At 52.2% G+C, this 27739-nt stretch overlaps 1 protein-coding gene across 1 annotated transcript in view; it reads right to left on the bottom strand.

The window, feature by feature from the left end:
• Nucleotides 1-1366: 1366 nt before the first annotated feature.
• The window catches only part of KSR2 (kinase suppressor of ras 2), a gene marked incomplete at both ends in the record, with an annotated part of 75364 nt that continues 48991 nt past the window's right edge, over nt 1367-27739 (bottom strand). Inside the window, 7 exons of the mRNA XM_083874100.1 lie at nt 1367-1504; nt 2499-2628; nt 5163-5294; nt 8789-8922; nt 12515-12611; nt 25621-25988; nt 26749-26797. Of these exons, the coding sequence (XP_083730226.1) occupies nt 1367-1504; nt 2499-2628; nt 5163-5294; nt 8789-8922; nt 12515-12611; nt 25621-25988; nt 26749-26797 (1048 nt within the window). The remainder of the gene's footprint in view (nt 1505-2498; nt 2629-5162; nt 5295-8788; nt 8923-12514; nt 12612-25620; nt 25989-26748; nt 26798-27739) is intronic.

Genomic DNA, 27739 nt, shown 5'->3' with positions numbered 1-27739 from the left:
GAGGCGGAGAGGAAGAGGAGACCCGCTGGGGGAGGAAGGCACCGTCCCTTAACTCCGCCCGTCACAGCCTGGAGGGGACACAAGGAGCACAGTCAGCGCCGGGCGCCTCCTCCCAAGGAAACGCGGGGGGAGGGGGGGGTTTGCAGGGAAGATCTTTGGGGAAAAAACCCTCCTGGAACAGCTTTGCCACCGAGCTGCTCCCAAAAGCAGCGGCACCGGGGCAGGCCGTGAACTCCCCCCTGTCAGGCCCGCCTGGCTCCCGGAGCATCACCCAGAGGGAAAAGGGCTCTTTGGGCCTCACTGCCATCCCTGGGCATCCAGGATCCCGCGGGGGTTTGTGCCCCGATCCCCTGGATCCGGGGATGGCCCAGCCTGGGGGCAGCACAGCCAGGACTCCCGGACTCGCGGGGACACAACAGGAGCAGCAGCCAGAGCCGAGTCCCGGGGGAAGGAATCGGCTCCCACGGAAAGCTGAGCTGGAACATCCCGATTAACAAAAGATTGGGCCGGTAATTAACAGGGAGCTGCGGGGCAGCCCCAGCCCAGGGCAGGCAGAGCGTGGCTCAGTGATTGGAAAAATATTCCCAAAGCCAGCGGAGCAATTCCGCAGCCGCCTCGGGGCCCAGCATCCTTCAGCATTCCCTGCCGGAGCCGCCCCGGTGCCTGCTTGGAGCGTGCCTTGGGAATGAACTCCCCTCCTGATCAGCATCTCCCTCCTGATTAACATCCCCCGTGTTCGGGTGTTTTGGGGCCGCCTGGCCGCGGGCTTTGGCTGCTCCCGCAGCCCCCCGGGGACGGGGAGGGGCACAGGTGACATTCCAGACACTCTTGGGGCCGCCCGGATAAGGAGGAAAGGCAGTTTGTTATCAGCAGCAGGAGAAATCGGCATCTCCAACTCTGTAAGGACCAGGATCGAGTCCTGAGGCCCCCAAAATGCCGTCACCTCTCTCCCTGAGCTCACATCCCCTTCCCTCCATCCATCCATTCCCATTTCAGCCTCCGGGGATGCACGCTGGGAGTGGAGAAATCCCCCCCGTGAATGCCGCCCCCACACGGGCGAGATTTTGGTTCTATTTGTCACAATATGACAAATCCCGGGGAGGAAAACGAGTTTCTAAGTGATTGCTCTGCGTTTTCCCTGCTGTTCCCAACAGGGCAGATCCCGAAATCCCGACTGGGGACCCACTGATGCCGTTTCCTGGAGCAGAGGGATGTGACTAAGCCAAAGCAATGGCACGGAGCAGGATTTGGCCATGGGAGAAGAAGGGATCAGGCTGGAAGCTGTGACAGCTGAGGGTCTGGGAAGGGTCCCTGGGCAGGGCATTCCCTCATCCATTAAATCTGGGAACAGGGCAGGGATGGGGACTCACTCTGCCGACTTCCAGAAGTGCCCCGGGTGGGAAAGGCGGCGGTTGCGCTTTGGCAGTTTCTCCAGCATGTCCATGAGCTTGGTGAAGGTGGGTCTCTCCTCCTGCTCGTAGGCCCAGCAGAACAGCAGGATGTCCTGGAGCCACAGGGAGAGACCATGAGGAAATCCAGCCAGGAACTGAGCCAGTCCCGCTCCCACCACAACCCTGGCCCCCAACAGCCACGCCACAGGGATCCCATCTCCATCAGCACATCCTTGGGAAGGGCTGGGATGGAGGGGATGTGTCCATCCCATGAGGATCCACTCCATCACCGGATCCTTGTGAAGGGTTGAGATGAGGGAATGTGTCCATCCCATAAGGATCCATTTCCGTCACCGAATTCTTGGGAAAGGCTGGGATGGAAGGCATGTGTCCATCCCATAAGGATTCCATTTCCATCACCAGGTTCTTGGGAAGGGCTGGGATGAAGGGAATGTATCCATCCCATAAGGATCCATTTCCATCACTGCATCCTTGTTAAGGATTGGGATGGGGGAGATGTGCCCAATCCATGAGGATCTATCTCCATCACTGTATTCTTGTTAAGGACTGGGATGGAGGGGATGTGTTCATCTCAAGAAGCGCCATTTCCATCACTGAATTTTCCTGAAGGGCTGGGATGTAAGGCATGGGTCCATCCCACGAGCATTCCATTTCCATCACCAGGTTCTTGGGAAAGATTGGGATGGAGGGGAGGTGCCCAACCCATGAGGATCCCATTTCCATCACTGGATCCTTGTGGAGGGTTGAGATGAAGGAATGTATCCATCCTATGAGGAGTCATCTCTATCACTGAATTCCCATAAAGGGCTGGGATGGAGGGAATGTGCCCAACCCACGAGGATCTCATTTGCATCCCCACATTCTCACAAAAGGCTGGGATGAAGGGGAGGGGTGTCCATGCCGTGATCACCCATCTCCATCCCCAGATCCTTGGGAAGGGCTGGAGCAAAGGGAACACCCAAGCTGAGCACAGCAGCAGGACCAAGCCTGGCTGGATGAGATCGGCACATCCAGAGGGTTTTCCCAAGGACTCCACCAGCCATGTCCCAGTCCATGCACCCCCACACAGGGCCCCACAGCACCTACCGAGATCTCCTTGCCCATCCCGATCTGGCTGAGGTTGGGCTTCATCCCTCTTCCCACCTGCCAGATTATTGCCTCCGCTGGCTGCGTCTTGAAGGGCCATTCCCGGGCGTGCAGCTCGTACCAGATGGTGCTGGAGGGAGACACTGGGAATTAGGGACGGAGCAGCCAGGAGGGATTCGGGATGGGGAATCCAGATGGATGGATGGATGGATGGATTCAGGATGGTCCAGCCACTGCACCCACATCCAACCTCTCTTCCTGCCCCAGAACCGCCTCATCCAGGAGATGCTTCATCCCAGGTGACACCAGAGGTGCTCAGCCCTCGTTACAGAAGTGTCACCTCTCCCGTTTTCCAGAGGAAGGAGTTTGACCTGGAGCAAGCCCTGATTCCCACCAGGGGAGATCCCAACCCATTGGAAGGAGGACAGAGGCCGATGGAGGCCCAGGCTGAGCCATCCTGTGACATGAGGTGGGGCATTCCCACCTGGATGCAACAGCACTGCCCATGGAGCAGCTGAAGAGAGGATGGTGGGGATCCAGCAGCCACCACTCCAGCAGAATTCTGGGAAGGGATGAGCCCAAGAATTCACTTTCACTCCAGCTTTTCCCTTTTTCTCCTACAAAAAGCTCTCCAAGCTCTAAAAATCCATCCAAGCCATGCCACAAACCATCTCAGGTGTCCTCACCAGGTGATGGCCACGTGAAGCCCCGGCCATCTGCTCCTGCTCTCATCACTAAGCCAAGCCCTCTTTCCCGTGAGGAATCCCAAATCCAAGGGAATATCCCAAAACAAGGGCATCACCGATGGAACTGGTGGGCTCCCCTGCAGTTCTGCCACCCCCGCTACTGCCTGCAAGTTTTGCATCATCATTTTCTGGCACCCGGAGCCTGGATGAGCCTGGATTCCCACAATGCCAGCCCCACCGTCCAAGGAAAATTCCCTGGACCTGCTTCTCCCCCCCAGGGATGCCTTCGTGACCACTTAAAGTATCAGACCCCAGGGTTAAAATGACATCAGGGTGGAAAAATCCATCTGATAAACCAAAGATTCCTCCTGGTTAGGGAAGCTCCCTTATTTCGGGAATTGGAATTCGTCTGATTTTGCACAGTTTGGCTGGAAATCTCAAAACAATTTTTTTTGAATAATGGGAGAATTATTGGGTGCAGAGGAATGGAGGGGCTTGGAGAGGGGCAGATCCTGTGGGCACAGGACAAAATCCTCAGGAGGAGCATCTAAGCACCCTCAGGCTGGATTTAACACATCCAAGGCATTAATTCCGGTTTCCCACTGGGAATTTTTGTCATCTTTAAAAGATCTTTTCCTCTTGCTGTCCCTGATCCCCAAATCCCTGGAGGGAAGCAACCCCCTCAGATCATCCCTGGGCCTCCTGGGCTTGATGGAGAGCAGCAGAAACAAGGAAGAGGGAAAACCTTTTCATCTTTTCAGGAAAGTCAAGCTTTCCATAAGGGCAGGGCTCACACTTGAGGAAAAGAAGGGAAAATTACGTCTCCCTGCCCACTCTCACTTAGTTGGATACGATCCTTTAATTACCTCTTTATTTCTGTGCTGAAGTTGTACCTTAGGGAGGGCAAAAAAAAAATAAAAATAAAAGGAGCCAGACCCTTCCAGCTGTAATTACTGTGGGTTTGATGGGAATATCGCCTTGGATAACGGGCCCACGCTCCCTAATCCCACAGCCTTCGAGGTATCCGTGAGAAAATTAATCCTCTGGGTAAAATCTGCGTCTGCCTCAGGAAGGGTTTAGTGAGGTGGAATTGGGCTTGTGCCCTCAGGGAGGTTTGTGGGCAGCAAAAGGGCAGGAGGAATGAACTGGCTTGCTGAGGAAAACTTTGGAATTCTCATTTTCTTGGCTTTTGGCAACTCCTTGTAGAACTGGCACCACCATCAGCCCCTGCAGTGGCTGGAGGGGGGAACTGGGGTGTCCAGGGGCTCCCAGAGCTGTGTCCCCAACCTTTGGCATCCCCATCCATCATCCAAGCACCTCCTCATCAGTTCCCACCCCAGGAGGGTGCAGGGGAGAGATGATGCCAGGCTGGTATTCCCAGGAGACTCTGGATCCTATTGCCTGGAGCCACCCTGATCCATGGCCAAAACAGGAAGGTTTGATAATTTAGAGAGAATTGGAGTGTCCAGGGGCTCCCAGAGCTGTGTCCCCAACCTTTGACATCCTCATCCATCATCTGAGCACCTTGTCATTGGTACCTGCCCCAGGAGGGTGCAGGGGAGAGATGATGCTGGGCTGGCATTCCCAGGAGACTCTGGATCCCATTGCTCAGCACCACTCTGGTCCTAAACAGGAGGATTTGGTAATTTCAGGAGAATTGGGCTGTCCAGGGGCTCCCAGACCTGTGTTCTCACCCCAGCCCCCTGCACCTCCAAGCTGGCATCCTCAGGATACTCTGGATCCCATTACCCAGAGCCAGCCTGGTCTAAAACAGGAGGATTTGGTGATTATGGGATAGTTTCACTCAAAATCTCTCAAAGCAGGAAGGTTCATCCAGCACAGCAATGGGAATTCCATCCGGCAGCATCCCCTGGGATTTGGGGTAACCCAATAGTGTCCTCATCCCCTGCTGTGCCCAGAGCAGCTCCCAGCTGACCCACCCAGGCCAGTTCCCTGCTCCCAGTGCCCCGGGACTCACCCCAGTGCAAAGACATCCGAGTGCTTGGAGAAGGGCAGCTTGTCCTCCTCGGTGTCCGGGGAGAGCTGCCGGATGATCTCGGGGGCCAGGTGGCACAGCCAGCCGTTCTGGATCCGCAGCTTGTTCTCCCTCCTGCCAGGGGACAGAGCCGGGGCTGTGGGTGCCACGGCATCCCCACAGCCCCAGGGAGCAGCCCCCAGCTTCCCATCCTCCCCCAAGGGTTTCAAGCTTGGTTTTTCCCACCTTTCGTCCTTGCAAAGTCAGGTTTTAGCCCTGCTCTGAGAGATGTCCCTGCCAGGCAGCAGGACAAAACTGGGGCACAGGATGGTGCTTAAGGAGAGCTTTGGCTCTTCCAGGCTGGTGATGGACCTTTAGGGTCTGCTGGGGCTCCTGCTGTGCCCTTTGCACCAAAACCCCTGAAGGGACTCAGGAGTGCAGTGGGGATAAATCCCCCCAGCAGCCCCACTGTGGCTGGAACACAAGGTTGGACTGGGGACCACAAAGAGCCTCCTCTGAGCAAAGCCATCCTAAGGTAACAGCCTGGGAATTGGTGTTTTCACATGTTTGGCCCCAAAACAGCCCCTCCAAGCCTCCAATGGCATCTCCCATGGGAGCAGCCTGTCTTTATAACAACCCCTCATTTCACCTCATCTCTCCTTCCTGCACCTCCCTGGGCTCCCCCTGCTCAGGATAAACACATTGGAATCCTTTGGCCAGTGGCTGAGGATGACATTGGTGACTTCTGCATCCTTTACATCCTCCAGCAGGCACCTGGGATACACTGCTGGCTTCAAAATCCCTGGATCATCAGCAGTGGTGACACCATTTGGGATGCATCGTGTGTCTGAGCCCAAGCTCAGCAGCAGGAGGGAACAAAACTGTCCCACATCACGTTGGGCTGGAGAAGGAAGAGCCCGTTGGCTCCTGCCTGGAATTTCTCCCTATTTGTGCTTGGAACCCTCCCAAAGATGGGGATGAACAGGGATAAGGGGTGACTGTGGGGTCATCTGTCCTCTTGAATGTCAGCCTGGGGCTCAAATCCCATGGGACACCCTCCAGGGATGGGGCCCCACCTCAAAGCTCACTCATAATCCCCAAACGGCACAACCAGATCCTCCTGTCTGCAGAGCCATCTCCATTCCCTGGCACAGGCCTGGCAGTGACCAGAGGGACCCTCCCCTCGGGAAGGACCCTGCCACTCCCAGGGATCACTGATGAAGCCTCCTTGTCCCCTCTGGGGTGTCCATGGCTCCTCTCCCCTCCACCTGTTGGAATCTCCAGTGCAATCAGCGGCTGACCCTCCGGAACGGCAGGAGAAGCACTTTGGCACAGAGGGGAGGCTTTCAGCTGCCCAGCCACCTCCCTCCACCCTCCAGCTCTTAATTACCCACCAGCATTAAGCACCTGGGCAATTAGAAAGGCCTGGGCTGGCTCGTGCTTCCCAGAGGGCAGAGCTCAGATCTGCTCCAGCTCCCCCAGCAAGGCCAGGATTGCTCCTGGGGCTTTTGTTTCTGCTCACTGAAGTGGCTCCGGGCTGTGACATCCCATAAGCAGCCTCAGGATGCTCCAGGGACTGGATTGGGATGCACTGCTCATCCCTGGCTAAGCCTCTATGGGTTATGAGCTCCCAGCAATGAGAGCTGGGCTTTGATGGGGTCCCAGAAGTTACAGCAATTTGAGGGCTTGTGACCAAAGTTTACCTGACTCCACAACCACACCCAGCTGAGCATCTTCCAAGCCACCCCCAGGGCAAAAGCAGGAGCAGAAGAGCTCCTCACACTCCTCAAGACCCACCTTGTGCTCCTCCTAATTCCAGAGGAGACCCACTGAGCCCAAGAGCATTTAAATAAAGGAAGAATAAATCTGATTTCAGCAAGATGAGACCCCAAGTCACCAAATCTCTGCAGGAAATGTTTTAACCCCAGCAAAACCAGCTGAAAAAATGTCACCATCCTTAACCTGACCTCCAAAATTTTGCTTCCTTCCCAATAGATGTTTTTCTGAGCCTCTAAGGACCCAAAATTGGGGTTTATCTCCTGTCTTCATCTGAGAGACACAAAAACCAGCAACAACCCACCCTGGAAAGGGGAGATCAGACCTGCAGACACCTCCTGTTCCAAAATTCACTGTGGCTGTGGATCCCTGATCTTCTCTCAGCTCTGCTCCAGCAGAAAACATCTGCTACCAGCAGCTCAGGGCATAAATTTTCTCATTTTTCTCAATTTTTCCATCAAAACCCTGCTTGTTTCTATCCAGCCTTGCTTTCCTGGCCATCCTTACTCTCCTGAGTCATCTCCTGGATTCTGACCCCAGCAGGGACATCCCAGTCTTGGGCAGAGGTGGCCACACATCAGAAACCCCATTGCCCCCATTTGTCATTCCATCTCTGGAGCATCCCTGACCTTCACACCAAAGATTCCTGGCAAGTCTTGGCCAGTTTTGCCCCAATCCTCGTTCCCTGCTGGAATGAGCTGTCCCTCCTGGCAGGATCTGAACCCCAAACCCCCACCCAGCTGCTGAACCAGAGGCAAACCCCACTTTGCCACAGTGGGAGGTCCTGATTTCCTGGCCTTCCAAAGGTTTTGGCCAAGTCTGTGATAAAATCCATTGATATTTATCCAGGCAAAGTGGAAAATCTGTGGGATGGAGAGAGGTGGCCACTGCTGTATCCACTAATCCTTTGAACTCATCACCAGGAAATTGGGAAAAATTCCATCATTTCCAAGAGGATTTTTATCTCCTGAGCATCTTTGCCATGGGGATGGAAGGACCAGGAGAAAACTGCCCAAACCTGGGCCTGTGCTGCTCCCAACACAAAGGGTTCAGTAGGAAACGTGGGAAAAGCCAGCAATGTTCTTATTCCTCACTTTAAAAAACTGGAAAATATCAACTCTGTTCTTCCTTCCCCACTTCTGTTTCCTTTCTCCACCTCAGCTTTGTTATTCCTCCTTTCCACAGCTGCTGGAACTCTTTTCCCTGCCATTCCCACAGCTGGAAAACCTCCCAAAGCATCAGGAAAATAAATTTAATAAGGAACATTTACCAAAACCTTCAGATTTAAACCCTCCGAGACCCCAAAATGTCACAATGTTGTAGAGTCCCAAGCTTGGCTCTCATTTTCCGTGTCTTGCTCCATGCCCAGCACAGACACCAAGGCCAGATGTCTGCAATTCCCAAAATGTCACCGGAGTGGGGACAGCACAGGGATGGCTTCACTCAATCCAGGCAGGAGATGAAGCAGATGCCAGGGAATTATAATGATGGAAAAGGGAAAAGCCAAGGAATGAACCAGCCCTGCTGACACAGGAGCATCTCCTGGGTGCCTGTAGGGTGTTTTAGCCATGGAAATGATACATCCCATGGGAAGAGGTTGGTCCAAGAGGCACAATCTGCCTCTCTGAACCAAAATTCCAAAGGCTCACTCATGGCATTGTGTTCCTTCCTACGGATCAAAACCAACTCCCTTCAAACAGAGCAGCCCCATGACACTTAGAGGCCTCTTAAACTCCTGTTTGCGGAGGCTGGGGACTCAAAAAGGCACCTGGAGAGGGATTTTTGGGGATCTTTCCCCACGTTCCCAGCTTCAGGGCACGGGGAGGAACTCCAGTTTGTCCATGTCCTCCTACCTGCCCGCCTGGAGAACCCCGGAGATGCTGAAGAGCCCAAAGTCGGTGATCACCACCTTCCCGTTGTCGTAGAAGACATTCTTGGACTTGAGGTCCTTGTGGAGGATGCCCTTGGCATGCAGGTATCCCATTCCCTGGGATGGAACAGAGAGAGGAAAACACGCCAGAGTCACAAAGGCGGCACAAAAGGACGGGATAACACCAGAGTGTCAGCATTCCCATGCTGGGAGCATCTGTGAGCCACCACAGCACATCCAATCTGGACCACATCCCCAAAGGGCCCTACAGGAATGGGAAAGTGTCTGAAGGGGTCCCTGGTTTGGGATGGGCTCCTGGAGGGAGACAGGATTGTGGTGTGGCTGTCCCAGCTGCCACGGCGCCCACTCATCTTCCTGATTAATTGATTCCGCAGGAAAAATTAGCGCCAAAGCCACCCGGCTGCCACTTTCCTGGAATCCTCTGCTGGGAAATGGATGGTGATGATGTTTTTGCCTCCCTTTTTTGGGGGGCTGGGAGAGGAGGGTGATAAGTCACCGCTCCCCATCGCCCCGGCGGAGCCATCGGCGCTTCCGACGGCCCCATCCGCCTGGAAACGGGTGCCTCGCAGGAGTCCTGCCTTAATTCCTTTCCCCCAGGAAAAACTGCTCGGCAGTTAATTAAAATTAGCGCTAATGAGGCACAAAAAGGCCATGGGTGGGAAATCCAAACTCTCCTGTTTAGCATCGGCAAATCAAGCAGACTGCTGGCAGCTCCGTGTGGCGGATGTTCAGCTCCGCGGGATAATTCTGGGAATGGGGAGGGGGATAAAATACATTCATCCCAACTTCAGCAGGGATTTTGATGATGTCCCACTTTTCACTCTCCTAAGCAGACTCGGGGAAAACTTGATCTGCACGATGCTGCTGAAGGATCAATGCCCAACAGGCCGGCAAACTGTTGCTTAAGAGGGAATATTGGTTGTCTGTCACTGGAAAAGAGGGATTTATTAACTGGAATTCCGTGGGGATCCATCCATCCATCCCAAGTCTCATCTTTTCATCTATCATCATTAACCATGCAGGCTGTGCGAGAAGAATTTATTTTTAAGCTGGCGGCTGATGTGGAGCCAGAAGACCTAATCCAAATTCCACCATCTGGAAAAAGTGGGAAAACAAATGGAAAAACACCCCAACCCAGCAAGATATGGGGGTTTCACTGCACCCCGCTGGGAGCAAATCCTAAAGAGCTCCTGCCAAAGGATGCTGGAGGAAGAAAAGGATTTGGGGCTGGATGCCAGGACCATTCCAGGCACTGGGATTAATTAGGGGACTCCAGTTCCCAGCACATGAAATAATGATGAGATTTAAAAATCGGCTTTCAAATGTCACTGTCACCTCCAAACGTGCCAGGGCAGAGCAAGGAACAACATTCCAGTGTTTCTCTGGGCAGGGGCAGTGCAGGGCCCTGAGCATCCATGGATGAGCCCCAGTGCCACAGGAACACTCTGCAGCCCCTTCCCACTGTTTGAGGGTGATGGGATCCCAGAGCAGCACCAAGCCCTTGCTCCCAATCCAGTGGTGGATGATTCACATCTCCATGGAATCATCAAACAACAGCCCGGCCTTCGCTGAAGGAATTTCTCCCGGCAAACCCAAATCCCTCACCTCGCTCCGTGCAGATCCCACTGCAAATTCCAGCCCTGCCACCTCAGCCCCCGGGATGATCCCTGAGGAAACACTCCGGGCCCAGTAATGCCTTAATTTGCTCGGCTGTGTGAAAAGCCAGCTCCCTCTGCCGGCACCGCTCCCGGGATAAATCATCCTTCCCCTCCCCTCTGAGGATCTTGGGATAACCTTGCACCCACTAATCCAATGAGCTGAGCAGCTCTCCTGTCACATTCCGGAACTCAAAGGATGAAGCCAAACAACTGCTGTGACTGCGGGGCAAATCCAAAGCCTCCAGACAATGCAGCTCCAAGCCCACCCAAACCAAGGTGTTGGGATTTCCCCTCACTTCCCAACACCTCGGGCCACCTCCAAGCCCACCAAAACACCTGCTGGGGATCGGTGGGGAAAGATGGGAAGCTGCTCCTCAGCAGGAATGGGCCACATGGAGGGATCATGGCATTGTGGTGGCAAGGCTGGACTCCTCCAGGAATTCCCTTTGGCACATGGGGAGAGCCTTTGGAGCTCTGCTAATTCCTCCAGGGATCTGAGCTGGACACAAAATCCCTCTGCCTCTCAACACCACAGAGCTGGAGGTTTCCAACCTGTTCCTGAGAGGCACCAGCTGCAGAACACAAGGATGTCAGCCTCATGCTCAAAGCCCACACGGAGCAATGAACCCACGCAGGGAAAGGGGCTGAGCTGAGCCTTCTCCCCGCTGGGAACATCTGGAAGGCAAAAGCCCTGAGCACAAAAAGGGGGAGAAATACAAGGCTAAACTGGGATGCTTCAAGTGTTTTCTCAGCAGGAAAAATCCCTGTTTAAAGGTGGAAAACATGGATCAGAAGTAGGGATTAAGAGGAGAGAGGCTCTGGGCTGCCTCAGGCACCCCCAGCTCAGGCCGAGGCTCCGAGGGAGCAAAAGGTTCAGGCTGGGCTCACCTGTCAGCTCCTGCCTGGAGACACCAGGGGAATTGAAGGAATTTAAACTTAAGAGTTAAAACTGGGTCTAAATAAACACAAAAATAGGCAACTTAATAAGACACAGCCTAAGCACCATCCAGGAAATATTGCTGAACATATTCTGCTCTTAACCTGTGTTTGAATATCTAAAGGGGAATAAGATCTGCCAGAAAACCCGACTTTGTGTTGTTTTCCCACAGTTAAACGTGGGATCAGCTCCAGGGTTGGGCTCCAGGGTGGAGGTGTTGGCTGACCTTGAGCAGGGCAGGGGGGCAGTGTCACAGCTCCCATGGCACAGCATGTGCCAAATATTTTCAGTGATAAATGTGTTTGGAATCACAGCACAGCCCCACTCTGGCAGACAGCTCAACACCTCAGTGCTGCTGTCGACATCCATGGGAAGCTGTGAGGGCTCAGGACCCCAATTCCTGGCCACTCCACCCTGCCATGGGAGGATCCTCCCTGGGATTGTTTATAGGGACATGTCTGAAGTGTGGAAGATGCACTTGGAGTCATCCCTAGGGAAGGAAAAGCATTTTTAGCTCTGGAAAAATGTATGTGAGCTTGGCCTTGTGGCACCGTGGCACGGATTTCTTCAGGAGCCTTGGCCCTGGGAATGCTTTATGGGAATACTGGAATGCTGGAAGTGTCCAAGGCTGGGTTGGATTGGGCTTGGAGCAACCTGGGACAGTGGAAGGTGTCTCTGCCCATGGCAGGGGGTGAAATGAATTTTAAGCTCCTTTCCAACACAGGCTATTCATGCATTCCATGATTATTACGTTTTTTTCCAAGAGGAGAGGAATATCCCACCAGGAACAGCAGCAATGCTGGTCTTAAACACCTGAAGTTCCAGCTGGGAAGAGGAGCAGTGGCCAGGAAGATCCCCAAGCATGGGGAGCCCATGAAGCTTTGGTGCCACCCCAATGCAGCCACACGAGAGAGGTCAAAGAGACCCGGATTTTAAACCCAAGGGGTTCTATCCTGCCCAGAATCCTTGGATTTTAAAGCCAAGCAGAGCTATCCTGCTCAGAATCCTTGGCTGCTCCTCTCTTGCTCCCCAGAATGACTGGACTGGGTTCTTGGCTGGGTTTTTGCCAGCTCCAGACCCCACCAGACCATACCTTCACAATTTCTTGTGCTATCTGTCTTGTCTTGTTGACATCCAGGACAATTTTGGCGTCCCTCACCACGGAGTAGAGAGTCCGTCCTTTGCACAGGCTGGAAGAACGGGAAAAGGGAGAGAGAAGTTACAAACCCTCCTGCAGAAACAGCCCCAAATTGTAAACAGGGAACTGTGGATCATCACAGGCTTTTGGCCAGGTTTTGGCCTCTTGGCTCGAGGCAGGTCGACGATTCCTCAGGGAACTGGGGGCTCTCCCAGTCTGGCACTGGGAGGGAGTTCTTGCCGCTCCTGGCGTGTCCTGGTGGCATCACTCTGGTGGCACAAGGGACAACCTGGGCTGGCTCCTGGCTTTTCCCTGTGTCCCAGCCCAGAGCAAACCACCTGGTCCTCCTGCCTCTGAATTTTAGTGCAGAACTGGCTGTGGCTCCCTCCACCTCCTCCCTCGGGATGCAAAGCTCACAGATGTAAAATGAGTCAAAAGAGGAAAGACAGGGAAGGGAAAAAAAATCCCCCAACCCAACCCTATGCACTGTACAATGTCCTCCAATTTTCCTTCTCGTACCAATTACAGTAAAATCTATTTACAGAGCCTTAATTACCAAAGGCAGCTGGATTGGGGAGGGGGGAGGGAGAGGGGGGGATGGATATAAACCAATTAAAAATATATTGACATTTGAATATCATAATGGAGGACGTGGGTGGCTGCTGCCTCGACTCCCGCCCACAAAAAAAAGGCTTTTTTTTTTGCTTTTCTCTATCCACCCACGCTCATTCCAGGCAACTTTGGAAAGATGAGACTGGATACCTGTGCCTGGGAAATAAAACACCCAACATACAGCTAGTTAAAGAGGTTTGGTGGCTGCAGATGTTGATTTGATTCTGTTCTGGCTAACACATTAAAAGTTCCAGGGTTTCATTCCACTGCTCTCCCCCAGTTTGGCTCCACTGCTTTCCCCTCACCCAGTTCCTCCTGCCCTGGGAATTCCAGCACACAGGGGTTTGGATTCCTCCCCTGGGAGAGGTTTTTGTATTTTTTGCGTGAAAATCATCACAAAATCTCAAAAGAGAATCATAGAATGGTTTTGGTTTAAGGACCATATAATTCTGCCATGGGCAGGGACACCCTGGATGGGGCCTGGAGCAAGCTGGGATAGTGGGAGGTGTCCCTGCCCATGGCAGAGGGTGGAATGGGATGAGCTTTAAGATCCTTTCCCACCCAAACCATTCCATGAGTCCATGAAACTCAGAAGAACCCCAGACTCCAGAAGATCACAAATACAAAGGATTCCCCTGCTCCTAAGACAGAAGCTCCACATTGCTCCGTGGGCAGAGAGCAGAATTTCCAGGACAAGCAGTGAAACAGGAATGGGATCAATCCCACATCCCACAGGTTTTGGAAAGACAACAGCACCTTTCCAAATATTCCTCCCTGGGAGGGTTAGAAATTGTCCTGCTGGACACAAGTGAGCTGCAGTGGGGATTTAGGGCAGCAAGTGCCTCCTCAGGGATGGTTTTCCTTGCTCAGGTGTCCCAGCACGTCCCTGAGCATCCCAGCTGGATTTAGCCCCGAGGCAGCTGCGATAGGAATGCGCTCCCTCTGAACCATCTTCCTGTCTCCTGCAGCACTTCAGCTGCAGTCAAATCTGAATTTACTGGAGATTAAGATCCCAGCACTTAGAAATCAGTGATAAAATCCTTGGGTTTCCATACCTGGAACAAATCAAAGTGTGCAGAATAATGACAGACATGAGTTGTCCTTCCACCACCTCTATTTTTCTGAAAAAATTTGCTACATAAACTCACCAAGCTTTAAGCTCTGCCACACAACAGCCTTTTGCCACCTCCATGACCTGCCTGCACACACAGGAGTTCCCCCAGCCCTCCCCAACCCCCGGAAAACACATTTTTCTCCCAGAGAAAACCATTTTACAGCCTGTGATCTGAATTGGTCACAAATTGACACTGGAAATGTAATGAGTGGATTAGCGCTGGAAAAGGGCTGGATTCCAGCCCTAAAGCAAGTTAAGATCAGCTGTTTTCCTGGGAAAGAGTTGTTTAGAGGAAAATCCTCCCATTTCTGCCTATCTGAACTGCTGAGATAACCCTGAGAGCAGAGCTTGCCGCCCTTTGCTGGTGAGATTCCCATCTTTCTACTTCATTTACAGGATTTCCAAATCCTTCCCAGGGGACGGAGCCTCTGCAGGAGAGCAGCCAGACCCACGGTGGTGGCACCAGGACACATCCCTGTCACCTCTGCTCCTCAGAGCCTGGCAGAGCCATCACAGCAGCCCAGGTGCTTCTCCCCTCCCTTTGATGAATAACGGCTCCGAATGAATTCACCGCGCGCCCGGCACGTCCCAACTTCTCTTGCTGGATAAGGAGCTGCCAAAGCAGAGATAAAGCCCGGTTGATACCTTTTATGCAGCACCTGAGCCCATTCAGCCACCACCTGCAGAACCTTTTCATGGCACAGCTCAACAATCCCGCTTCTCCTCATTCCTCAATCGCTCCCCATTCGGGCGGGACAAAGAGCAGCACCCAGGGCACGCTCAGAGCCTTCTGCCTTCCCACTTGGAGAGGTCCCTGCTGAGCGTGGCTTTGAGGGACACGGCTGTGGATGACAAATGCCTACACTCGACGCCAAAGAACAAGGCAGATAATTTGCATCTTCAGGTGGATCACGGTTTATTCAGTGCTGAAGTGAAAATTCATAAGGAATTCTTGTCTTCATCTCCCAAACTTCTCCGTCCCAGCTGGCGGCAGAGAGGGTTGATGACACGTGCCCCAGTGTCACGAGATGACCAAACACCATCCAGAGCTGAGGGGTGGCTGGGACAGAGATGCAGAGATCCTTCTGGGAGTCCTCAGGAGGGCACCTCATCCTGTGGCACATCCACATTCACATCCCGGTGCCTTTCCCAGCATCAGGACAGGCCCAGCCCCATCCTGCTGCAGATGCCACTCTCAATTCAAAATGAGTTTTTGAAGTGTTCAGCCAAGCAAGCCAAATCCCAAATTGCTTTATAAACACTCTGCATTCCCAACGTGGGCTGGAGACAACAGCAGCGGGAGCAAAGCCAAGGCAGCTCGCAGAGGAACAATTTGGGATGAGGGAGAAAGAGCTGGAGCGCTGCCTCTGGGTGTTTTTGCTGTTCCGTGGGAAAACAGCTTCATCCATCTTCCATCCTTTGGGGTTTTTCACCTCTCTCTGCACTATGGATGAGCATCAGCTCTGCACTGATAGCCACCACCTCTGTATTGATGGCCATTACTCCTACACTGGTGGCCACCACCTCTATACTGGTGGCCACCACCTCTACGCCAATGGTCACTGCCTCTACACTGGTGGCCAACACCTCTACATTGGTGCCATCACCTCTACCTTGATGCTCACCACCTCTATCCTGGTGACCATTACCTCTAATTGTCATCATCTCTACACTGATGGTCATCAGCTCTCCACTGGTGGCCAACAGCTCTGTATTGATGGTCACTGTCTCTAGATTGATGATCAGTACTCCTACACTGATGGCCATCACTTCTACATTGTTGGCCATCACCTCTGCCTTGATGGCCACTACCTCTATCCTGGTGACCATCACCTCTACATTTATGGCAATCACCTCTACATTCATGGTCATCACCTCCACACTCATGGCCAGCACCTCTACACTGGTGGACATTACCTCTAATGGTCATTGTCTCTACTTTGATGGTCATCATCTCTACACTGATGGCCATAACTCTACATTCATCACCTTTACATTGGTGGCCATCACTTCTACCTTGGTGGTCACCACCTCTATCCTGGTGACCATCACCTCTACATTGATGGCAATCACCTCTACATTCATGGTCATCACCTCCACACTCATGGCCAACACCTCTCCATTTGTGGAGACTCCATCCTGGCTCCAGCTCAGGAGCAGGGATCATTCCCAGACAAAGGCCTGGTGGTTGTAAGGCACATTCCATCACTCCAGGAGCTTTGTGCTTCCCTTCCCTCTTCCCATCCACATAAACGCCCATTCAATTAAAGAGGTGATAAATGCCAGACCCCAGGAAGTTCATTCCTTGCCGAGATATGGATTTATAGGGAAGCAGCTCGGATACCATGGAGACAGCCAGCACTGCAGACCCAGGGGAGACACTGGAGAAGAGAGCGAGGTGGGGAATTAATAAAAAATGCTTTAATATAAAAATACCTCTGCTCCCAGGTTACATCTGTGCTGGAGGAAAGGCACGGCAAAGGATGCTTGGATGCTCCCACATTCCCCAGCAGTTTACCCACTTTGAGATTTTCATGGAAAAGAGACCCTTTGGGAATGTTAAGAAAGAAACAGCAACAAGAACCACTGAGCCGGGACTTATTTGATTTCATTTGAGCAGGACCAGAGAGGGAAAGAAAGAACTCTGCACATTCCGGCACATCACTGACTTATTTGGAAGTTTCCAGCTGTTCCCATAGATTGGCTTGTTTTTCTCCTTTTCTCAGCATCTGGCAACGGTGCTTTTGGAACTCAACAGCTCCTGAGGTGCTTCACCTCAGGAAAATTGAAACAAGGCTGGAAGAGCAGCAAAGGGAGAGCTTTGGGTTCATTTTTATCCCAAGGTTTGTTTTCCTCTAAATGGATAAGGAATTTCTCCCCCTTGATCCTCTGCCAATGCCAGAGCAAGCAGTGGTATCATCCAGCCTGAAATTCCTCAGCTCTCCAAACACCATGACCAGAAAGGAAAAATTAGGATATGAGGGAAAATCTCTTTATTGAAAGGGCTGTCAAGCCCTGCACATCCTGGAGTGCTGTGTGGATGTGGCGTTTGGGGATACAGATCACTGGTGGCCTTGGCAGTGCTGGGGAATGGTTGGAATTGACAGTCTTAAGGATCTTTTCCAATCTAAACAACTCTGTGGTTCTATGGAAGCAGCAGCCAAAGCTCAGTGCCAACAAAGGCGTGAGCTGAGCACCAGCATCCAGCAGATCCCGATCCCCCAGGCTGGAAATACTCATCCCATCCAACCCCATTTCAACTGAACCCAAAGCAACCCCAAACGGGAAGCCAGGGAATTTAATTCCTGCCATTTCAAGCAGAGCCCATGTCTCCAGCCCAGAGGTGGGAGAGACCCTCCTGCTCCTCATGGAGCAGTCTCTGCAGAGCCAAACCAGCAGAAGGAAACAGAAGAGCCCTGGAGAGCCAACGCTTCCGTCATCCCGCTATCTCCAGCCGATGGAACACCGGCTTTTGATGGATATTACTTAGGCAGCAAAATTTTCCTGCCGGCAGCTGGCACGCGAGATAACTACAGCCAAACCACAAGGGCTGCAGCAGGAGGAGGAGAAGGAGGAAAAGGAGGAGGGGGATCAGCCTCCCCGAAAGTAGCTCCAACTCTATCGTCGCCTCGGAAAAAAACAAGTTCTTTGGAAAAAGCCAACTCCGTGCATTTTTATTTGGAGGAAATAGAGGAGACGAGCTCTTCTCCAGCTGCGGGGAGAAGAGCTCAGAGCCAGGTGAATGCAAAGCAGCCCCTGGGGCTTAGCTAAAGCCAGGCTTGCAAACAAGCCATCCAAACAAACTCCATGCTCCAGGTGCCGCTTGCTGCCTTTGGGAAGGACGCGCTCGGAATCGGCTCTGAGAGGGAGGGTTGGGTGCACAGGGATGAGCAGAGGCACTTCGACCGCCTTTTCTCTGATATATTCTCTGCACCCTCCTCTCTGGCTGTTTAGAACTTTAGGCTGGGAAAGAAATTTTTTTAAAAGCCTTTTTGGAGAAAGGAAAGAAACTTTGGATTGAGCTGGCTGCTTCTCCGGAACCCGGCTCCACTTTGGAGTAGTAATAATGATTATTATAATAAAAAGGTAATGCTGCTGTCACAGGAAGGATCTGTTTCCTTGGCTAGGCAGGGTGCCAGCACATGGATCCCCCACAGGTAGCCCTGCTCTGTCCCAAAGAGGATCCCAGGCATTGAGGGTGCTTGGAAAAAAATCAAGAATGACGCTGGGATGTCACTCAACAGGGATGGGAAGAGCTGGCACGAGCGGAAGGACTTTTGGGACCATCTCTCAGCGGGGCACTTAATCAAAGGCATTTCCTTAAATCCCTTCCTCTCCAGCAAAGCAAATCCTGCTGTGTTAAGCGCTTTCCCGGAGAAATCAGGGCCAAACCAGCGATATTTCCCTGGCATTTGAAAACACTCTTAAAGCACAAAGGAAAACTTTCCCCCTGGAGCATCCTCCACGTTAAGAAGCAGCCGCCGGCAGGGATTTGATGCTCCAGTGGGTAAGAAAAGCTCAGCCAGCCCCAATGTTTCCACATCAAACACGGAGGATCAAGCTGCTGCTTCTCCCCATTCCCAACCATCCTCTTGGCTCGGGGTATTCCAGGCCCCTCCCCAGGCTGCTGCCTGCTGGTGGAAGATATACCCAGGTTTAATGTATGTATTAATCCAGGTATTGACTTTCCCGTTGTCAGTCGTTATCAAGATTTATCCGGCCTGATGGGCTGGCATCGATTGGGGGGGAGTGTATTCCCACAGGTCAATCCATTCTGATCCACAGCCTGGCATGAAGTCGATCCCTATTTATTATATGATCTACGAGCTCCATTATTTAGCTGCCAGAGAAGGGAATGGGGCAGAAAAGCAGGAAAAGGGAAAACAACAGAGGCAGAGAAGAAGGGTCTGGCACCCAAAGTGGGTGTTTGAACATAGACAGGGTTTAGGGGGCACAGGAATCCATGGCTTCCCTTCCAAAAATACACCCAGGAGTGGGGAGAAAAGGGAAGGACCTGAAAGGCACTTTGGAAAGTCTCCAGGATCAGAGAATCATGGAATGGTTTGAGTGGGAAGGGAATTTGAAGATGATCTCATCCCACCCCCTGCCATGGGCAGGGACACCTTCCACTATTCCAGGCTGCTCCAAGCCCCGTCCAACCTGGCCTGGAACACTTCCAGGGACCCAGGGGCAGCCAAGGCTTCACAGGGAAGAATCTCTTTCCAAAATCCCACCTAACCCTGTCCTCTGTCCATGGAAAGTCATTCCCTGTGTCCCATCAGTGCATGCCTCCAGCCTGGCATGGGGAAAAACAAGGTGGCAACTCTGTGCCTCAGTTTCCCTCCCACTGAACAGGATTTAGAGCTTCTCTTTCAACTCCCAGCACAGAAAGGAAGGCTGGGAGGATTCATTTTAAGTCCATTGAGGAGAAAAATCCCATTTCATAGAATCCTGCAATGGTTTGGGTTGGAAGAGACCTTAAAGACCCTCTCAATTCCAACCCTTGCCATGGGCTGTGATGCCACTCAGGCTGCCCAGGGCTCTATCCCCCACTGACCTTTGATTTGTGGTTTGTTAAAGCTCAAAGGACAATTTGGATGCCCTGGAGGGAACAGGGAGCTGGCCGCAAGCACCATGGAGCATCCACAGGGAAAAATCACATTCCATCTTAAGTGCCACAGTTTCCACCCTTCCACTTTCCTCCCAGCCTTCAAACCAAGTTCAATATCCCCAGCTTCCCGAGCATTAAAATTTACAAGCCCAGATCCTTCCCAGCTGGGCTGTGCCTGTAAATATCAGGAGATTTGGCACTGGGAGAGGCTCGGAAGAGTTTAAAGCTGAGCTTTGTCCAGACCTCTTCTGTGCCCACTGGGAACAAGGTCCAGGGATGGGAGAGTGTCCCTTGGGAAGGGCTTGTTCCTCCCAGCAGCGGAACCAAACATTAAATATTGGCAAAATCCAGCATGGAGATCTATTATAAAATCAAAGTAAGCCCCAATGTTTAGTCCATGCACTAAAGTTATCCATGAATAAACAGCCGAAGTGCCTTGGATATTCTTCCCATCCCTTGCTCTCATGCCTTCCCTACTAATTAGTGCCAGGGAATGTGTTCCTGTCATTAAAACCTGTTTTCACACAGAGAAAAAAGAGCAAACTCTCATTTCATCTTCGATACCAGGTAAGGACAGGGACTGTGTTTATCTCCACCCCCCCACCACCAGCAGCTCCAGGGAAGAGTTTAAGAGATGCTCCCTCTCCAGCAAAAACATTCCAAGTTCCTCTGCTCCAAAGGCACCTTCGACAAATTAATTCTCTTTACACAGTTCTGCCAAGGTCAGGTTAATTCCTAATGTTCCTCAATGCTCTCCTTGGTCATCCCAGCAGGGCCATAAATCATGGCCACACAGCCCTGGTGGCATCACCAGTGGCACCCTGGGTAGTTGAAGTCAGCCTGGCATGACAAGAGAGGGGTCCAAACGCAGCCTGAAGCATCCCAGGGAGCAGATCCCAGAGTCTTTGCACCAGCTCCGAGACCACACTGGAGCTTTCGGCTAAAACCCCAAGGAATCTCGGAAAAGCTGCACCAAATCCCCCTCACAAGCCAGTGTGAGCTCATAGCTCAGACAAACTCCAGCTCAAATCTCCTCCCAGGCTGGATAACCTCGCTCTCTTCTCCCAAACAACATTCCCAACCAACAGGAGCCCCAAGAAGCTGCATGCAGTGTGCTGATCCCCTGCTTCCATTACACACTCAGTGAGCACCTGGAGCCTTGGGAAGCATCAGTAAACATTCAAATCCCCCCCTTTTTTTTTTTTCTCAGAACCCTAAAATGTGGGAGTTTCTGCTTTCACGGGTGGCTGGAGCCATTTTAGCAGGATTAGGAAAGGACTTTATCCTTGGAAGCCCCTTGTGTGGCTGGGGCTTTACCTCTGTTCCCACTCTGGAGAGCACCAGGAGCCCCAAGGAGCTGAGTTTACCCAGGCCTGGCTCTGTTGTGTTCCCCACCACCAAAGGCAGCTCGTTATTCCCACAAACAGGGAGATTTTCCAGCCCTTTCATCCCTGCCCAGCCGAGGACTTCGCCGCCGTTTCCCGCCATCCATTAAGCAGCGCTCAAAGGCTCGTGCCCGCTCCTGCTCCAGACTAATTAAGATGGATGTTAATTGTCCCCAGCGCTCATTACCCAAGAGAAAACCCATTAGTGGCTCTGATGGAACCGCTCCTCGCACTCGCCACCTCCCACTGGTGAAAAATGCTGGATTTCTGCTTTTCTGTCGCATTGAGAGACAACTCAGGAATCATGGAATGGGTTGGGTTGGAAAGGGACCATAAAGATCACCCAATCCCACCCCTGCCATAGGCAGGGACACCTCCCACTGTCCCAGGCTGCTCCAAGCCCCATCCAACCTGGCCTTGGACACTGCCAGGGATGGAGAGGCTGCAGCTTCTCTGGGAATTCCATCCGAGCCCCTCCCCACCCTCCCGGGAACAATTCCTGTCCAATATCCCATCCAGCCCTGCCCTCTGGCAGTGGGAAGCCATTCCCTGTGTTCTGTCCCTCCAGCCTTTGTCCCAAGTCCCTCTCCAGCTCTCCTGGAGCAGCTTTAGGCACTGGAAAAGGCTCTGAGGTGTCCCTGGAGCCTCCTCTTTTCCAGCCTCAATCCTCCTGTTTTTATCATTGATGAAGATATTAAACAGTGCTGCTCCCATTTACCCACAAAAATGGTTAATACAGAGAAAATCAGATTTTTGACCCAAACTATCCCACTCTCAGCCAGCTGCTGCCTCAGTTTCCCCTTCCATTTCTTCCCCCGTGGGCCGTGCTGTTTGGATGGGGGAAATTTCTTTCTGCTAATGAGACGATCCCTGAATATCACAGGCAATCAGGAAGGAAAACGTCGGGATGGGGAAAAGTAAAAATAAACCCAGCTATAAATAACCCCCTTCCGGCAGCGCCGGTGGCACGACGTGGTGAAGCCCCTTCCCAGGGACACGCAGCTGCTCCCAGACGTGCAGGGAAACAGAGATTTCTGCAACAGCCACAAGGAATTGCTGGGATTTTGTGGAAAAAACGGCCTCGAGTGGCCACTTGTGGGCTCCCAGAAAAAAAGTGGCCTTTTCCATGACAGAAAGTCCTGCCCTGGGAATGGGCACAGGGAGGGTGAGGAAATCCTGATGTCCTGGGTTTATAGCCATAATCCCCTCCTCAGGCAGCTGGGAATGGTTTTCCCCCACTCCAAGCAAAGCTTGGTTTAAAGTCATTCCCATAAACCAGAGAGGAAAACTTGGGTCCCTTTGGGAAAGTCCTGTTGGAAGAGCAATGCTCCCCCAGTGCCACCTCCTGGACCATTCCCAGTATCCTGGACCATTCCCAGTATCCTGGACCATTCCCAGTATCCTACACCATTCCCACCCAGGCCACATTGTCTCCCTCCCAGCCTCATTCCCTACAATACCCCAGCAGCAGCTCTCACAGCAGAAAAGCCCCCAGGGCTGTCATATCCCTTAGGAAAAACCTGAAATGTGGATGGGAGGGAAACCTCCACATGGTGAGAAGGATTTTCCCCACAGGAGATGGCCAGAGACTTCCCAAAAATATAGAATATATTTAACAAAATACAGAATATATTTAATAAAACATATCCTTCCCAGTCAAGGATAGACCAGACAATGAGTTCCAGCACAAGAGCAAGGAAGCATCCTTGGATATACGGATTAGATCAGACATAAGGAAAAGTTTTCCACAGTGAGGATGGGGAGGTCCTGGCACAGGGTGCCCAGAGAGGCTGTGGCTGCCCCTGCATCCCTGGAAGTGTCCAAGAAGATTGGACAGGGCTTGGAGCAGCCTGGGATAGTGGAAGGTGTCCCTGCCCATGGCAGGAGGTGGGATGGGATGAGCAATAAGTTCCCTTCCAACCCAAACTATTCCAAAATCCTCTGATTCCTGTGCTGTCACAGAGCAGCAGAACAGAGCCCAACAAAAAGCTTCAAAGCAGGAAAATTGTGTCTGGAAGTTGCCTCTGGGCTGTGGGATGTGTGAACACACATTCCTGGGCTTCCCAAAAATCCTCTGAGACTGAGCTGAGCCCCACTGGTTTTCCTGCACCCCAGAAATCACATAAGGAGAAATCAAACAGGTTTCCAGTTGGAATTGTAAAATTCTCATGGAATCATGGAATGGTTTGGGTTGGAAGGGACCTTAAAGCCCATCCCATTCCAGTTGCAAGGGATAACACTATCCCAGGCTGCTCCAAGCCCCAATGTCCAGCCTGGCCTTGGGCACTGCCAGGGATCCAGGGGCAGCCACAGCTGCTCTGGGCACCCTGTGCCAGGGCCTGCCCACCCTCCCAGGGAACAATTCCTGCCCAATATCCCATCCAGCCCTTTGATTTAAAGCTGATTTTGATTCAACTTTCAAAGGATGCAGATAAAGGTGGGTTGTAGGAACAAACAAATGATGCCTGGAAATGTTGTGAGCTTGGGTTACAGTTTGGGCAATTTGATAAATTTACATTTTGACCTTAAAAAACAAGACCAAGTGCAGCTGGAAGAGGAACAGGACGAGCAGAGAGCTCCACGTTCCTCACATTAATTCACCAGGATGCAGCAGCACACAGGCGGGTTTTGTCCAACTGTCAAAAATGGCATCTTTCTGCTTTTATAGAAAGACCCATTAGAATAGAAAATGGAAGAGAAAACATTCCACCGCTCAAAAAAAAAAAAAATTAAAAAAAAAAAAGAATCAAGAGATCCATTTCCCAGGTTTTGCTATTGAACAGCACTGAAAAGCTGAGCAAAGGGGGGCTGCAAGGGGACGGCGGAGCGGGATGGAGACGCCGCCTTTTCCTTTGGGAACGCGCTGTAACACATGGATGGGGGCTCTGACTCATCCATCAATACATGTGTTTGCACACTTTTCCAAAAGCTTTTTGGCCTGGAGCTACCCAATAGATGGAGATGCTGCGGAATTTTCCCCAGATGGCTCATTTTGGGTCCTGAATAAAAGGCATCGTTTTTCCAGCCGCCAGCTGGGGAGAGCCAGCCCCGCTTTGGAGTCACCCTGACCCCAGAGGGTGAAACTCCCAAAGAAAACACAACCCATGAACCCACTGGAGCAAGGAGCAAGGGATGAGGTAACACAGATTTGGGGTGAAATCCTTTAGTTTTGGACAAAGAAGGAGCAGAGCACCTGCAGAGCCACCCCATCTGGGATCAGGGACTGGGAGGTGCCACTTTCAAGGGAAAATTAGGGACATTAGGGAAAGATGATGCAATATTTCATCACTTATGGCTGTTGGGAGCAGTGCCATTCTGTTGCTTTTTGAAATGCTGCCAGGAGGAAAATTCAACCTCACCTTGGGGAAACTTCTCCAGGAGAAAATAACCTGGGGTGGGATGAAAAGCAGCACCATGTCCAGTCCCATGGCAGAAAGCACAGTCTGGAGGTGAAAGAAATCATGGGATTCCCTGGAATAAATCTATTTCCCATGACAACAGCTGCTCTGGGAGCAGTTGCAGCCTCTTTGCCTTCAGCCCAGGTGGGACTTTTTGCCCAACCAAGCATGGATTACACTGGGAGACTCAGTGTTGCATTCCCATTGGAATGTGGGTGAGGGCAGGTATTTGGGAATGCCTTCAGACCAAGAAAGCTGTGGAGGTGTTGGGTGGTCCAGAAGCCCCCAAACCCCAGCTTGCTCCCATGAAAGCTGCAAGGAGCCCTCAGTCTTCCAGTTCCTAAAGGGGCTCCAGGAGAGCTGGAGAGGGACTGGGGACAAGGGCTGGAGGGACAGGACACAGGGAATGGCTTCCCAGTGCCAGAGAGCAGGGCTGGATGGGATATTGGGCAGGAATTGTTCCCTGGGAGGGTGGGCAGGCCCTGGCACAGGGTGCCCAGAGCAGCTGTGGCTGCCCCTGGAGCCCTGGCGGTGCCCAAGGCCAGGTTGGAATAACCTGGGACAGTGGAAGGTGTCACTGCCCATGGCAGGACAGAGACTGGATGAGCTTTAAGGTCCCTCTCAACCCAACCCAACTCATTCCATGATTCCATGCTGCTGGAATAAAACATGACCCTGGATAAAACAAACCATTCCTGTCCAGAGCTCCCCTCCTACAGCAGAATAACCTGCCTGGACAGACTTCTGGATTTGCTGTATCCTCCACACCACAACCACAGCACATGGAGAACACGGATACAGCACACGGAGAACACCCATTCCTGAGGGCAGGAAACTCAACCCAACGGCACCATTGGACTGGAGGAAAAAACCCACAGGGAAAAAACTCCAAATTTTTGGGCAGGGAAAACAAACTTTTGGACAGAAAAAACAATTCCAACCTGGTGATGATGGCGAGGTGGGGAGGGCTCATGCAGGCCCCCATGAAGAGCACCACGTTCTCGTGCCGGGTCTGCCTGTAGGCCATGACCTCCCTCTTGAAGGCCTTGAGCTGGTCCTCGTTGTCGCGCTCGATGTCGATGAGGCGGATGGCCACCTCCCCGTGCCAGCGCCCGTGGAACACCTGCCCGAAGCGCCCCTTCCCGATGAGCTCCCCGATCTCCAGCTGCTCGAAGGGGATGTCCCACTCCTGCAGGAAGATGCTGGTCTGGCTGGCCTTGCGCGGGAAGTTGCGCGCGGAGAGCAGCGAGAGGTTCATCTCCTCAAAGTCGTCCTCGGACTCCTGCACCTCCTCGGTGCCTTCCTCGTTCTGGGGCGGGCAAAGGGCATCAGGAACAATGAAATTGTGGGGAAAAATCCCTCACTGATCCAAGTCCTGCTCACTCAGACCCAGAGGAACCAGGCAGGTGCCTCCCAAAGCCAACAGAGCGGCCCCGTTCTATGCAAAATTGGGCAGAATCCCAGATTTTCATAGAATTATGGAATCCTTTAGGTTGGGAAAGCTCTCTGAGATTGACTCCAACCCGCCCCAGCATGGCCAGGGCCACTACATGTCCCCAAGGCCATCCATGTCCCCAAGTGCCACATCCACAGGGCTTTAAATCCCTCCAGAGCTGGGGGCTCCACCACGTCCCTGTGGAGCCATTTATTTACCCTGGGATTAAATTTAAGATTGTGTCCCAGCAGAGATTTAATTAATTTGTCTTAAAACAGTTTCATCCTCCCCTGGCTGAGCTGTGCTCTATTAATTCCCATTTCTCCCAGACCCTTTGATGGTCCATTTAGACTTCCTACAGGATTTACAACACCCTTTAAAAACTCCATCCTCATCTTCCCTCTCCCCTCCTTCCCTTCCACCGCACTTTTAATGCATCCTAAAAACATCTCATTGAATTCCAAACTGGAAGCCCAGGAGGGTCCCTCTCCACAGGGTGGGGACACGGATGCCTGGACTTTAATTCAATTATCAGCAATTCCACTGCACAGATGGGAAACGTCTCCATTTCCTAGGAAATGTGCCCCAAGATATCCTTAAAACCAAGGCCCATTAAGCACAGGAGCAGTCTCACCTCCGAGGTGGGCTCCACTTCAATTTGAAGCAATGGGTTTCCTTCCAGGCTGTTAAAAAGAATTACAGAATTAACACCATGGAAAAACACTGGAATCTGGGGAGCAGTTCCTCTCCCTGCCCCAGGGATAAAGGGATCAGGGAGGAGAAGGTGTCACTAACCCAGGGAAAGGGATGGGTTTACCCCCCCACAGACTCTGACACACTCAGGGCGTTTTCAGGGATTTCTAAGATTTCTTTGCAGCCAACACCAGCCAAAGCAGAAGTGCAGAAGGAAAGAAAAGGAGTTTTTGAATCATTTTAGAGAAGTGGAAGGTTCAAAGATTCTCTCCCTGCAGTAAAGCACCCAAATCTGACTGGTTTTCCAGCTCTTCCCTGTTCTCTCAGCACCTTCCAGGTCCATGACCAGCATCTGCTCTTGACAAATAACAGGGAATTGGGGAAATTCTGACTGAGGGATCAGCTGGAACAGCTCGGGCGGTTTCAAACATCATAGAAATAGATTACAAATTATTATTAATCACCTAAATAACAAAATCCCTTCCCAGGGGAATTCTGCTCCCCAGGCCACTCAGACATGGCGACCCTGCAAGTCCTGTCCCGTTCCATGACCACTAAAGACTATAAATCCCAGGATCCTGGCCAAAAGGAGTCAATCCTGGTGTTTTGAGCAGCTTGGGAAGCCCAGGTGGCTGCAAAACATCTCCATGGACGGGTGGTTTGCAGGAGCAGCCGGCTCCTCATTGCTATCCCAGGCACGAATTCCTGTCTCCCGAGGATCCAGAGATGTTTAACCCAGCCAAGCCCAGGATGGCTCCCATGGGATGCTCTCAGTGGGAGGACACAGGGAGAATCACAGAGTTTGGATATTGAAAGCTGTTCCCCCCAAAAAATCCTATGTCTTGACACCTTCCTTTAGGCAGGGGATAAAAAAAAAAGGCTTTGACTTCACCATTTTTCCATGAATTCCTAAGGGACAATGGCTCCATCCT

The sequence above is a fragment of the Zosterops lateralis genome (assembly GCF_965231275.1).
Source record: "Zosterops lateralis genome assembly, chromosome: 17".
Lineage (NCBI taxonomy): Eukaryota > Metazoa > Chordata > Aves > Passeriformes > Zosteropidae > Zosterops > Zosterops lateralis.
This window is presented reverse-complemented; position numbering and strand designations above follow the sequence as displayed.